We start from the raw sequence: 15,113 nt of genomic DNA, 5'->3' as shown, positions 1-15,113 counted from the left end.
TTTCCTGAGCCAAGAGGCTGGGCTGGGTCTTGGCTGAGCCTCAGAGAGAGGTGTAATTACCCGACTACAAGGAGGGCGTTAAGGGAGGCTTGCAAGGGGCCTGTGAATCAGCTGCTCATTGGAAAAGTGGTGGCTGACAAAGTCGGGGCAGGAGTGAGGACTCTGGCACCAGCCCCTGCAACCCCAACCTCCACCCCTACTAGGCACAGCTCCCAGAGTCCTGAGGCTAGAGCTTAGGCATGGCCCAGTCTACCCTGTGCTCACTAAGCCACAGGGCTAGAAGCTGCAGAGTATATTCTCAGCTTGGCATGAGGGCAGGCAGAGACAAGAAGGGTAGAGTGAGCAAGTAGTTTGGGCAAGGATGATGGAGGAAGAGGGGACAGGAAACAATCCATTATGGAGCAGTGGAGTGCAATAGAGAGAACAATGATTTGAAGTCTGGGGACTTGGGGCTTGCAAATTACTATCAAGATTATACATTCTTTGGGCCCCAGTTACCTTATCTGTAAAAAATGAGAGAATTGGATCTTAACAGGGGTTCTTAACCTAGGGCCCAGGGATAGATTTCAGGGAGATTCATACACCTGGATGGGGAACAAAATTACATTTTTATTTCATTATATTGGCCTCCTTTGTAATCAGTCTGATGTATTTTATTTTATGCACTTATAAACATGATTCTGAGAAGTGGTCTGTAGGTTTTACCAGACTGCCAAAGGAATCCATGGCCCAAAAAAGGTTAAGAATCCCTGGACTAGGGGACCTTTAAAATCCTTCTGACTCGAATCGATTATTCCAGATTCTTGACCAGGCTTAGCAGGGGGAGCCAGGATGGGATTGTCATTAGAAACCTAGTTTGGCAGTAGGTGCCAGGACCTGTCCGAGATCTGTTGGTCACCAGTGGGAGGGAGGTAGCCTTCTGCACTGAGGTATGCTCACACTCACCATGAACGTAAACTAACATTTGTGCTCACTTATACCCTGAGCCCCCACTAACTCTTGCTAATGACTCCGCTACTTGTCCTCAGGGGCCACCAAAGACATGGGAAAGATGCTTGGTGGAGACGAAGAGAAAGACCCCGATGCAGCCAAGAAAGAGGAGGAACGCCAGGAAGCCCTTCGGCAGGAAGAAGAAGAGAGGAAAGCCAAATACGCCAAGATGGAGGCTGAGCGGGAGGTCATGAGACAAGGGATCCGTGATAAGGTGAGAGGGGATAAACCTCTCCTGCCCCAGATGGCCAGGGCCCAGCCCTGCCCTCTCTAGCCTGCAAGATCTTGGGGGGCAGCAAGGAGGAGATGGTCTAATGGTATGGGTTCAGCTACCTTGGTCTCATCTGGCTCAGTGACCTAACCCTTTGCGTACATGTGCTCAGGAAAAGAGGGTCTTGAAGACCAGTCCCAAGATAGAGCTTAGCCAGAAAAAGTGTCACCACCAAAAGCGAAAGCCCCCTTGAGAGCCATCACTTACCCACCTCCTGGGCTGATGTCTGTGCTCCTTGCTGTCGGTTCCCAGGAGACAGGGGAAGGGAGGTTGGGTGGGGAGATGAATGCCAGGCTGTCTGCATTAAGAGATCCAGGAATGGCTTTGTTTATTTCTAAAATCCATTTTTATTTTTAAACACCAAAAAGATGGGAATTTTCATATACAGAGTTGAGTAGAAAAAAGAGGATTGTGAATAAAACTATGATGTAAAGCCTACAAATATTATTAAGTATATAATAAGGCCAACCTGTAGTTTTCAAAGTTATCCTGCTTGTCTAGGCTTCTTTCTGGCTTTCCTTCTGCTCTGTGCTTTAAAAAAAAAATGCCTCATTGGCCCTCTTTTCTTTTCTCTTCTTTTTTTCCCCTACCCTTTTTCTACCCTCCCTTTGCCCTTGTTTCTCCCATCTAGTGGAGACCGTGAGAGACAGGTCAGAGTAGGTCTTCCTGACCATCCATCAAACCACTGAACCAATTTTATAAACACACATATATATATTTATATATACACACAGATTTTAATATATCATATAAATATATTTATATGCATACAGTATGCATGTGTGTATAAAGTATATGTGTATGTTTGTATGCATGTGTCTCTGTAGACATATATATGTGTATATACACATATGGAGAGAGACAGGATTAGACAAAGGCTCTTTATCTCTAAGTACTTCTCTTCCAAGGGCATGACTGAAGCTGCTTCCATCACGGCACTGACTCTGTATTGAAATATTGCGTGCTGAACTGGCTTGTTATTTTATCGGAGTCTTCTCAGGTCAGCCTTCACAGACTGAGCCTCTCCACCCCAATCCCCATACATTTCCTGTGTAGCGTCATATCATCTGATCCAATGGCCACCCCTCCTTCCCAAATGACTAAGGACTTTTGACATCCGTCCAGTGCCTTTCATAGATTGATTGAATCACTAAAGATGGTATCTCTTTTGAAAGGATGGGGCAGTGGGGCATCTTAATTACTTTCATCAGAGTAGGGGGTGATTAAATGACCGATTCATTTGACCTTACCAAAGAATGGGCAGGAAAGGTAGATTTGGGGCAAGTTTGTGCAGGCCTTTGAATGTGAGGTTATGGACTTCATCCCACGAACAGTGGGGAGCTCTGAATGTTTCTGAGCAAGGGAGGGATGTGATAGGAGACATATATTAGGAAGATTATTCTGGTAACCATTGTAGGCTGGACTGGAGGGGAAAGAGTCAGAGAAATTGGGAGTTAATTTATGCCTTCAGCCAGGCACAGACTTTGCCTGATTAGGATCATTAACCCTGCAGGCTGCCTACTGATAGAACAGGATTAGAGATTGTTGGCAGAGGAAGTGAGGGGAAGGAGCCGGCCCATGGCGTTGCAGTGACCTTGGGAAAGCCTGCACTACTTGGCATTACTGTTCCTTGAAGGGCTCCTGGACATTGAGCAATTTCCCTTCCTTTTCCCCTCCCTTTTCTGTCCCCTGCCTCGCCTTCTTATCCCAAGCTGGCAAGTGTAATCTGCAGATGTTTTCCTCACAGCCTCACACTGATTTCTCTGACCTAGGCCATCCCTCACCAACACAGGCCTGAGTTCGCATCGGGGCTGACTCCCACAAGGATCACATCTCACTGCTGGGAGCAACACCAGAAGTCCTGTTTTATTTTTTAAGCCATTCAGTAAATAAGTAGGGAAACACCCACCAGCCACCAGCATGCAGCAGAGAGTGCTGGAGGAAGCAGCCCCCGCTTTGGGGAAGGTTGAGGTCAAAACAGCCCCAATGCAGAGAAGTGGAACAGAGAGCCCTAGAGAAGAAAGCTTTGTGTGTGCACACATATGTATGTGTGTGCTGTGCATGAGGGCACAGATGCATGTGTGTGCCTTGGTGTACACCTTTGCCCACACAAACACCTTGCTGAGGACCAGGGTAATGAAAGGAATCTCTCCCAAGCTACCAGCAGTGAAAAGGGGGGCCTCCTGGAGCCTCATTCCCCCAGGTGGCTCACTGATTTAGGCACCAGGAAGCCCATCATGGTAGAGCCATGGTAGAGTGGCCATTGTCTGTCCTTATCCTGCTCAGCTGTTCTCTTCTCAGTCAAATTAATGAGCTAACCTTAGTATTTATTAAATGCGTACTATGAGCCAGGCACTGCGGCAGGTGCTGGCGATACAAAGACAAAGGCTCCAAACCTCAGCGTTATTTTCCTCTCTCCACTCTCATGCACCCCATAGATCTAGTTTGTTGTCAAGCCTCGTCATTTCTACTTTCACAACATCTCTCCTACGGATCTGTTTCTCTCCACTAGCGTGGCTCCCATTGCTGTGCAGGACCTCATTCATCACTTCTTGCCTGGATCATTGCATTAGCCTCCTAGTCGGGCTCCCTCCCCTAAGCCTTTCCCCAATTCCATTCCATCTACTGCTCAGCCACCAAAATGAGTTTCCCAAATTGAAGGTCTGACCAGGTCACCCTCACTCAATAACCCCAATGGCTCCCTGTCACCTCCAGGATCAAATGTAAAGTCTCCCATTTGGCATTAAAAACCTTCACCACTTTAGTTCCTTCCTACCTTTCCAGTCTTCTTACAACTTATTCCCCTCCATGAAAGCTACAATCCAACCATAGTGACTTACTTGTTATCCCCTGCACATAATACTCCAACTCTTTCATCTCCATGCCTCTTTCTGGCTATCCTCATGTTTGGAATGCTCTCCCTCCTCACTCACTCTTGGTTTTCCAGTCTCCTTCAAGACTCAGCTCAGATTCCTTCTTCAGAAGACCTTTCCTGGTGGCCCCAGCCGCTAGCGCCTTCCCATCGTCAGCTCCATATTTATCTTCCATCTCCCTAGTTGTCTACATGTTATCTCTTCAATTAGAATATAAGCTCTTCCAGAGTAGGGACTGCTTTTACCTTTCTTTGTATCCCCGGCACTTAGCATGATGCCCAGCATATAATAAATGTTTAATAGATACTTGTTAAGTATTGACTGATAGTCCCAGCCCCCAGGGAGTTTATTAGAGAGACAATATGTACATACATGTATATACACATAGTTATATGTACAGTCCATATATATATGCACACATATATAAGCATGTCCAGAATGTCTGGGGAGGAAGGGAAGGCACTAGCAGTGGAGGGGATCAGTGAAGCCTTCGTGGGGAGCTTGAGCTGAATTTTGAAGAGAAGCAAGGATTCCAACAGCTGAAGGAGAAAAGAGGAAGCATTCCTGGCATAGGGGACCAACCATCAGTGTAAAGGAAAGCCTCCTTGCCAATGACAAAAGCCTTTCCTACGTTCTTGACCTTAGCATCTCACATTCCCAGACACCCCTCCCTTCATTCCTTTAAACTTTTTTTCTCTTTCCTACTTTCCTTTAATCCCAAGCTTGGACTATGGGATCCATCAACTAGCCTGATTTCAGGAGTTCTGGCCATCAAATAGAGAAAATGGAAGCTAGGTGGTATAATTAAATGCATCTCCCCTAATGCACCTGCTTTGAGAGACAGCGCAAGACCTAGAGTCAAGAACTGTTCAGTTCAAATCTTGCCTCACATAATTACTAGCTCTAGGATGACCCTGGAAGCCACATAATCCTCTCTGAGCCTCAGTTTCCTTATCTGTGAAATGAAGATAATAACACAATCTCCCTCGGAATTGTGAAGATCAAATGAGTTCACATATGGAAAGGATTCTGTAAACCTTAAGGGGCTTCTCTCATTTGTGCCAGGTGAGGGCTGGCTTGAGACATGCTCCCAAACAAGGAGTGTTTCATGGTCCCTTGTGCTCCTCAGATTTTTTTTCTATACAGCATCAAAGAGCTGAGTAATTGAAATGGTGATATGAGGGACAAACCTCAAGTCAGGAGGTTGGAGTCCTCCTGGCCAGGATGAGGCTTAATGGGGTTAACCCATTTGTGACATCTTAAACAAGTAAACTTTGCCATGTGAACCTGCTCCCTTTGCAAAAAGAGGGAGTTGAACTAGGTGGTTCCTGAGGGCCCTTCACCTTTTGATTTTCTGTAATTCTATATATCCCAAAGTAGTAGAAGTGATATCACCTGAGGGGGGATTCAATCATGTAGTTGGCTTCATAACCAGTGGGGGTAGTTGGCAGTCAGTCAATTACTAAACATTTATTAAGTACCGACTATGTGCCAGGCACTATACTAAGCAGTGGAGGTACAAAGAAAGGCAAAAAAACCCAAACTAAAAATCAAACAAACCCTAGTCCCTCCTCTCAAGTAGTGATTGTCTCCTACATAAAGGAGGTGTGGTGGATGGAGAAAGCCAAAGGGTACAAGTCCTTTTGCTCTGACAGTTGTTCTTTCTGGGACCTAAAGGGATCAGGTCTGGCTGACCAAAGGATTGTCCACTGACAAAGCTTCCCTCTCCTACCCTTCAAAACATAGCTGGGCATGAGGCCAGGGCACATGGCAACCCAATAAAAATAACTGGACTCAACTGAATATATAGAGATAGACATTTAATTCCAACTTGAATAAACAGCTGATTCTAATGACAATTCAGGCTGTTGTGAGTAATTGTTGGTGTCAAAATTCAGATTGCTTTGGACATGCATGGTATGTCCACTTCAGACCTCTACTAAAATAGAGAGACTAGAAAGAAACCAAGTTTTGATTTGGGGGAGGAGGGTTAAGTTGGAGGTTTTTAAGTGAAAAACTCCCCAGGCTTTTTAGTATTCTCTAGCCGTTCCAGTCCTTGTGATTTTCATAGAAGCAAAGAGCACGGAGGGGGTGAGTAGAAACCATTTCCTCACCACAGTTTTACTCAGAATCTTTTGCAGTTGAGAAAGTAGCACCGTGGGAATACTTACCAAGGCTGGGAAATATGATAAGCAGTAAAATGGGCTTTTAACCATAAGTCAGATATGGGCTTTTGATCATAAGTCAGAAGAGAGTGGAGCTAGAAGAATCAGATAAGACAATATAGGAAAGAGAAGTTTAAAGAGGAGACATGATCTTACCCTGGGCATCTATTACCTTCCAACTGAGGGTAAATAGTTTATAGCCATTGACAAAAAGGACCGAAATACTCCCCAGATGGAGACAGACTTACTTCATGCCCCTTCCCATTAGATGGTAGATACAGTAGCAGATGGCCCTGAAGATAACACCATCAAAGACCAAAGCTAAAATTTAGTAGGAGGTTGAAAGAGTTGTCTGAATAGGACTGTAGAGGCTTACTAACCACAACATCACTGGTGATATTGGATAGCTCTGAGGATAGCTGGATTGCTGAAGACCAGCTAGAGTTGAGTGATGCCCTTGGGGAGCAATGCAGATACAGTACCTAGTTGGTGGCCACAGAGAGCAACACCCAGCAAGGAAGAGCCCCAGGAGACATTGGCAGCTTTTTAGGGTTCCAGGCTCCCGATACTCATCATTACCTGTGTGCTAACCACACATATATTCTCTGCACACAAGCTTGTTCACTTGGACACTCTAGCCATACATGTTCCCCATTTCTGTATGCCCTACATTTTTACACATGCTTCTGTTCCCACTGAGGATGTATAAATGTGTTGGGGAAAAAGGACCAAGTTTTTTTGGGGGGGGGAGGGGATTGGAGATAGGGAAGAACTTTTATTTTAGTACTATGCTATTTCATTCATCCTTCACTTTAAACTGTGTGTCCCCTGACTGAGCAGTCAAAGTAAACACATTGGTAGGGGCTAGTGAGCCATGATTTAGAACAGATTCTGATCTATAAAGTACCTGGCACCTTTCTGGGAGCCTACAGGTAAGGTACCCCCAGATGCTACAATTGTAAGGTGGTTACTGTGCCACCTAGTTGCCTCTTGGTAGTATCTGTTACTTTGTTTGAGCCTCACACCAATTCTGTGAAGTAGATAGCATAAGAATTATTTTATCAATGAAGAAATTGAAGCTGGGAGTGGGGAGTGAGTTAGAATAGGCACAAGGATATTTAGTGATGGAGCCCAGGATATTTCATAACTCTTAGTCCAGTGTTCCTTCACTATACTGCACCACATTCCTACCACATACTCTTCCTGTAGCCTTATAGAAAGGGAATAGCTGGGCATCAGGCAAATGACCTCTCCCTTGAGTTCCTGAAAGGAAAGAGGACAGAGATCAAGCTTAAGATGAAGGACAAGGAATTGAGTTGGATCAAAGTCAATCAGCAAGTATTTAATAAAAAGCTACTAGAGGATCTAGACACTGGGGATACAAGGACAAAGAATGAAGCCATCTCTGCTTACAAAGAGCTCACATTCAAATAGGGGAGCCAGCAAGGAGATAAATAAATATACCCAGCAGAAATATAAAGTAAATACATGCAAATATATTCAAAGTAATTAAATATAAGATAGCTTAGGAGGGAGAACACTGGCAGTTAGGGAATATGGGGAAAGGCTTCAATCAGGAAATAAAAAGAGAAGGCTTCCTATTGCTTCTGAGACAGGAAGAGCTGATGAGTAAAAGAGACACATGGTCAGGCAGGAGCTGATTAAATAAAGGAGTCTAATGGTCAGAGCTGTGCTTAAGAAGGAGGATCCAAGGAAAAGAAGAAGGAAATTGAAGAACAAGGGAAATGAAATGGGATATACTTACCCTTGAGGTCACAGGATGCTAGGGAGGAAAAGGCAAGTTTAAGACTCACCACAAGGAATCTGCTGTAGGAGTTCTAAAGGGGAAATTGGCCCCAAGAGCTACCCATCTGTCTAGCAAAACACCAAGGAATGATCTTGCCTCCAGAAACTATGGAGAGCATGGAGAACTTTGCAGTGAATTGTATAGAATAGGTGCTGAATGTCTTCCCACTCTAGCCAGGTCACTATTATCTGTGCTCTGAGTTCCTAGTTGGTTTCCTTCCTAGAAGGGAAGCTATAGGGGCTTGAGGAACACATCTCCACTCTCTAGGTTGTTAGAGCAAAGTCATCCAGTCCCTTAAAAAGAGACAAGGAGTTTTGATATAAAAACAAAGAAGGAGTAAAAAGGATCTGAAACATCAGAGGGAAATCCTTGTCCCACATCCAGAGGTTGGAGGACAAATGAATGAGGTACATAGGAGAAGGAGAAGAAGAAAGACTGCTGAAGATGAAGCTGATGCTTCCTGAAGAGGAGCAAACTGGATCCTCTGAAGAGAAAGGAACTGCTTGTCCATCAAGGAGTGATGATGTGGATCCACAGGCGCTATTATCCAATAAGGAGCAGAGGAAAAAGAGATGAGTTGTAGTGGATGGCAACTCCCAAACAACTATGTTTGGCTTGGCATTAACAACAGCAAAGACCACTGTCTTCACCGGATGTTTCTCCAGGACGTAACAGACAATCTACCAGGGCCTGGCAAACCTGATGAATGCTACCTATTCCTAGCAGTTCACTTGAGTGCAGGTAAAAATGCCAAGAAGAATGGAAAAAGTACTGCTAAGGGTTATGGAGGCCCTGGCAAGAAATGGGAGACCTTTTGGGTATTTATATTATGACAGACCCAAAGGGTGGATATTTTCCTTGTTTCTGCTACTTCTGATTAAAGGCAAATATGTCCAAAGGGGCACGCAACTCTGAGAAGTGAATAGCTGGTTAAGATGGTAGCAGAGAATGGGTTTCAGAATTATCCATTGTGGCTTAAAATATGAAAATGATGGGCAGGTTATAGTATACCTACCAAATACTAGTCAAAACCATATTTACCTGGAGTCTTGTGGATTCCATCAAAAGGGCTTTAAACTGAAAAGAAAAGGGAGAGGGAAAAGCTGCCCATGTTGATCTGACAAGTCTGGCACCACAAAGAGTAGCAGGTTCAACATAGGAAGAAAACAGGCAGTGATTCAAGGGTGATAAGAGAGCCAATAGTAAAATCCATGGCTATAGGTTTCTCTATACAAATGTACAAATTATGGATAATATATAGGATGGACTAGAGATCCCAATGCAGCTAGGCAAATTTGACCTTGCGTGTATCACCAAGGTATCACTTGGTGGGATGGGGACTCATGAGTGGAATTTATCTTGGTAAGGCTATATATCTATCTCAAAAAGAACCTAGGTAGTGGGGGTAGAGAGTGGGGAGCATGATATATTAAAAAGATATGCCTGTGTGAAGAGATCCAGAAACCTCAGGGTAGAGACACAATAGTGAGGATTAGCATGAGAATTAACAGGCAGAAACAGAGAAAAGTTGTTGTAGGAGGATACTTACTCTATACCACCTAGGGAGGAGGAGGAATTAGATAAAGAGTGTGGGAAATTTTCCCTGGAATCATGATATTGTAAGTGATTGGGGAAACTTCAGCTATCTCGACAACTACTGATGTTTTCTCTGCCAAAAATGGAGCACTCTGATAAATTCTCCACTTGCCTCAATAATTATTTCATACTTCAGAAGGCAAAGGGAGCCACAAGGGAACTGACATTCTGCAATTCTTGCCAACAAAAGAGGAAGCAGTTGATGAAGGAGAAATGAAAAAGATTTAAAGGAATGTTGTACAAGGGATTCTTGGCTACATGTGGGCTGGACTCAGTGACCTCCAAAGTACCTTTCTGGTTCTGAGATCCAGCAATTTTCTGATTCTGCGAGTAAATGAGATCTACAAGGGAGACAGTCAGTATATAGAGTGAGGAGTGGTGAGGGACAGGACCATAGGGAACACTCCAAACTCTGGAGACAAAAGGCAGAGGATGACCCAGAAAAGGAGAACAAGAAAGAATAATTAAATAGGAAGGAGGAAAGCTTTGTAGAAAGCCACATCATGAAAGCCAAGGAAGAAAAAAGCATTCACAGGGAGCAGGTAGTCAACAGTGTTAAATGTCACAGAGAAGTCAAAGTGAATGAGGACTGAGAAAAACTTGGTGGATTTAGTGATTAAGGGGCCTTGGGAAAGAGATGTTTTAGTAGTAGAATGGGGTTAGAAGACAGTTTGCAGAGGATTGAGGAGTAAAAGCAGAGAAAAGGAGTGTAGACTATTTTTTCTAGGAATTAACTGCTGAGGTAAGAAGAAAAGAGAAACATGATAGGGTTAAGGGACTTTTTTAAAAAATTGCTTTGGGACAGGAGAGATGTGATTCTATTTGTGTGGTTGTGGTTTGTCATTTGTTCTTGAAGAGGACCATGACATCAGGAAGATGACGTCATGGCTTGCAATGGAATTGGATTTAAGTGAAGGAGGGCTGTGCAAAGTCACAAGCCTCACTTTCTCCTCCAGAGCCATCTAGGTCCAGTGGCCAGGAAGGGATCAGGATGACTGGAGATGCAGTGGGAGACCTTGGCCTTTTTAAGCTAAGGTCTTCTGAGTTCTCACTTTGGGTGAGGCAATGGGGTAAGGAATCAGTAGAAAGGAAATATTGAAAAGGAGAAAGCAGAAGAATATCAGAGGATGGATTAGCCAGTTTGAGAAGGAGAGAGAAGCAAATGGGATTAAGGGCAAGAGAAGTGCCATTCTTAGAAAGGAGCAGAGTCATTTCATCCTCTGACACTGGAGGGAGGAAGGAGAAAAGGTGGCAGAAAAACATGGAGTTTTAGAAGTGTGGAGGAGATGGGGGGGAGCACATGACCCGTGGCCTCAATCTTCTTAGCAAAGTAGGAGGTGAAGTCATTGAAAGTTTAAGATACTTAAACTCTGGAGCATCTCAACAAAAAAGGAGTCTGTGATCCTCCTGAGCAGAATGTGTTGAAAGGCAAAAGTAGGTCATCGACCCTTTGGTCTCCCAGTGATTGTATTCACACAACCCTTCTGCAGGGCCCTCAAAGTCTCTAACTTTGAACTCAATTCAATTCAGTTCGATAAGTCCACTGCCTGCCCATATGTCCAGGCTTGTGTCAGTCTGTATGAGGAGACAGAGCAGGAAGGCTCTCTGCCCTCCTCTGGGAAGTTCCCAATTTTGAGACAGAGAAGGGGTAGGTGTACCCTGCCCTCAGGGATCCTACAGTCTGGGAAATTGGAGTGGGAGGGTAAGAGAGGAGGAAAAGTCAGGGGAGGCACTGGACTCATTTACAGGGAAAAGATAGCACAGTGCAATGTTCAATCTAAGGTAGAAGTTTTTTTTAATATTGTTGGTTTTTAGGGTAATAGGAGAGAAGGAGGAATGTCTTCATGGATTGGAGTATGATTCAGCCAGAATGTCATCTTCTTCTCAGTCATCCAGACTCATGATCTTGGGGTTATCCTCCCCTTCTCCAAATTCATTCAGCTGCAAAGTCATTTCCCGTTTCCTTCACAATCGATTTCACATCCATTTCCCGTTTTTTCCACTCCTATTGCCACAGTCCTAATTCAGGACCTTATCATCTCTTGCCTGTGCTACTGTAATGGCCCCCTAACTGGCCTCACTGTGCCAGGGCTCTCCCTTTCCCAATCCATCCTCCACACAACTGCCAAAATAATCCTCCTAAGGCACAAATCTTCCCACGATGCTGCTCTCTTGTTCCAAAACCTTCAGGTTAGCCTCCAGAATTAATTACAAACTTTTCAGCTCGATGCTGAAAGTCCTACACAATTTGACTCCAGATTTATTCTACATTATTCCCCTTCCCATATTTTTATGTTTCAGGCAAACTGATCTCCCACCACTGTGAATTTGCATAGGCTATGCCCTAAGCCTGGTCTGCCTTCTCTCCTCACCCCTGTCACGTAGTCTTTAACTTTCTTCAAGGGTTAGCTCAGGTCCCTCCTTCTACTGAAAGCCTTTTACAACTCCCTCCTTGTTAAGGCTCCCTCCCTGGTCAGTCTTTGAACATGTATTTCCTGTCAATTCCCCCACCCCCAGTAGAAATGTCTGTTCTTTGAATAGGGAGACATATTTTTGCCACTGGGCCTAGAACAGTCTTGCACAGCTTTTTGGGGGGTTGGGGGGAGGATAGTGGGCCCAGACCTATGATTTCATAATCCATGGGTGCAAATTATAGTGTTTGAAAATTGTCAGCAACACCAAGAGGTCCCATGCCTTGTCCAGGGTCACACCGCCATTATCCTTGGCTTGGGCCCAGCCCATCTGGACTCCAGTATCACCTCTCTGTCCACTACTGGCTCCCTCTCTGGTGCTTAAGAAGTGTTGGTTGAACTGAATTGAATGGAAAAACCAGTGGTAACAGTTGCCCTGAGTTAAACCTTCCCTGAACCCCAGAGCACACCTCTGCCCATACACAAGGGTTTTTTGGTATAAGGAAAGAGCCCTGGGTTGGGAGTCAGGAGACCAAGATCTAGTCTCAGTTCTGTTACTAATTCCCTGAGTCCCTTTCCCTCTTGTGGCCTCAGGTTCCTTCTTTGTAAAATGGGAGGAAGAAAAAAGTGAAACAGCAATAGCTAATGGAGATGTACATGAGTGTGTCTTTGTGCACATGTGCACTATGGCTGTCCCTCCCAGTTTCTTGCCATCTACAGTTTTAATAAGTTTGTCTTAACTCTAAGCTTATAAGTAATATGTAAAATAATAATTCACATATAATTAAGTTTATAATAAGCTCTGCCTTTATTCAAGGTATGGATCAAAATTTCGGGACAGACTAGGGCTGTTGACAGATCCTTATTTGGATACACATGTATATAATGATTTGCAGTTTTCAAAGTTCTTTGTATTTACTATCTCATTGGAGTCCCACTCTAACCTTGTAGGAGGGTGTATTGTGGGTATTATGCCTATTTTATAGAAGGCAAAAAAAACAACTCTGAAGTTCAGAAAGGATCATTCAGTTAACAGAGCCGAGATGTGAATTTGTGTGTCCTGGTCCGATTCTCCTTTCCCTACACACCATTCTGTATACAGATTATAATGATTGCTATCTTGCCTAGCTGGCGTTATCAGCAGCTAGCAGGGCCTTGTGCAAAAGCATTCTGGGAGATGAAGCACTTTGGGAGAAACAAAGCCCCATCCCCAGCCTTTGTTTAGTGGTGCGGCTTCGACTTCGGCAGTTTAGCACATTGTCTCCTCCTGCCGGCTCCCAGCTTTACCAGCTGCTACCTCCATCCCCAAACGCCTGTACAAGAGGTCATGGCTCTGAGATCCCAGACAGGCCGACTAATGCATGCCTGGGCACAAAGCCCATCACACTTTTAGGAAATTCTATTTCCAATTTTATTTAATGCTATTCGAGTGTATTCCTGAGCTCAGAGAGTCGATGCAGCTGGAGAAATACTGAAACACTAGGTTTAATGAGGAGTAAAAATGACAAAGGACGGAGGCTCAGGTCTGAAGGCCCTTGTTAGCAGCATCCAACCTGGACTGGTTCATCCTGGGGAGGAAATATTCACTCATAGACAGACAAACAGGAAAAGTCCCCCTGGGGCTGCTGGATTCTTTCAAAGGTTTATTGTTTTGTTTAAGAATCAGTTTTTAATTGTGGGACCGGGGGAATTAAATGAATAAATTTCTCAGAACAGTGAAATCACTTTCTGAATGCTGGACTTGAAGTCAATAAGACCCAAATCTTGACTCAGATATTTACTGGCTACGTGACCCTGGGCAAGTCATTTAACCTCTGTTTGTCTCAATTTCTTCATCCATAAAATAAAGGGGTTAGACTCTTTGACTTTCAAGTTTCCTTCTGTTTCTAAATCTATGATTCTTGGTCCTATACCCCCACTGCTCACTTTTCATTTCCTAGCCTGAGGGCTGGTCTGTTGGACTCCTTGAGAGTTATCTCTGAGGGTACTGAGTGATCAGTCCCACTCCCAGGGGTGCTTGGGAAAGTTCTCTTGCTGTTTGTCTATTAGTGACTCTCAAGGGACGACTGAGCCAGGGTAGCCTGGCAATTGACCTACACAACGACTTCTTGCTAAAAGCAATGATCACAGCCTTGGAGAGAAAGCCCTGACAAGGGACAGAGCAATCCAGAGAGACCCATGTGTCAAGTATAGAAAGATGCCACTTTTTAAGTCCTAGGAAGTATGTGCCTTAATATAGCTAACAGTATCAGTTACAAAATGATGAATTTTGCCAAGTCTGCTTGTCGTGCTACGGGTTTCTATCCTTACAACAAGCCTATGAAGTAAGTGGTATAAATATCACATTGCCCATTTTATGGAGAAAAAGGAAATTGAGGCTCAGAGTCAAGTGACTTGCTCAGGTCACGTGACTCCTAAGTGTCTGAGGAAGGAAGTATTCAAAACCAAACCTTCTGACTCCAAGTCTATAATACGTGTGCCTTTTTCTTTCTCTAGCTGTCAGAATACCTCAGGATCCACCTTCTCCCTTATTCTCAAAGGGTCTGACTTTTGGCTACCTCCCAGATAATTCTTGCTAAGGTGTTAATGGCTGAAAATAACTGAAAGTGTTTTCCTCTCCTGTCTCTAGGGCTATTTGAATTTTTGTGGGGGCCTCCAAGAAACCAAAAACCCATGTAGAGAGAACTCTAATGAGCAACAAATGGCGCATGTATTTAAATTAGGACAAATTGTGAAGGGTCTCAAATGCCAGACAGAAAGGAGTTTGGATTTTATCCTATTAGGCATGGATGACCATTTTTGTTTTTATTTGCATGGGAGTAACACACACAAATCAGTGTTTTAGAAAGATTAATCTGGCAATTTGTAGTACAATTTGGAAGGGGAGAGACCAGAGTCAGGGAGACCAATTAAGAGGCTGTATCAATATATCAGAAAAAGGAGATGTTGCCCTCAACTATTGTGGTAAGCACATTATATTAGCTGGATGGAGAAAAGGAA

The 15,113-nt window shown here is 44.1% G+C and overlaps 1 protein-coding gene across 1 annotated transcript in view; it reads left to right on the top strand.

The window, feature by feature from the left end:
• CPLX1 (complexin 1) overlaps positions 1–15,113 on the top strand; it is a 99,588-nt gene that overhangs the window by 71,042 nt on the left and 13,433 nt on the right. Inside the window, exon 3 of the mRNA XM_072619741.1 lies at positions 1,029–1,204. Coding sequence (XP_072475842.1) covers positions 1,029–1,204 — 176 coding nt within the window. The remainder of the gene's footprint in view (positions 1–1,028; positions 1,205–15,113) is intronic.

Source organism: Notamacropus eugenii, chromosome 6 (genome assembly GCF_028372415.1).
Source record: "Notamacropus eugenii isolate mMacEug1 chromosome 6, mMacEug1.pri_v2, whole genome shotgun sequence".
Taxonomy (NCBI): domain Eukaryota; kingdom Metazoa; phylum Chordata; class Mammalia; order Diprotodontia; family Macropodidae; genus Notamacropus; species Notamacropus eugenii.
Note: the sequence above shows the minus strand (reverse complement) of the source record. Positions and strands in the feature narration are given on the sequence as shown.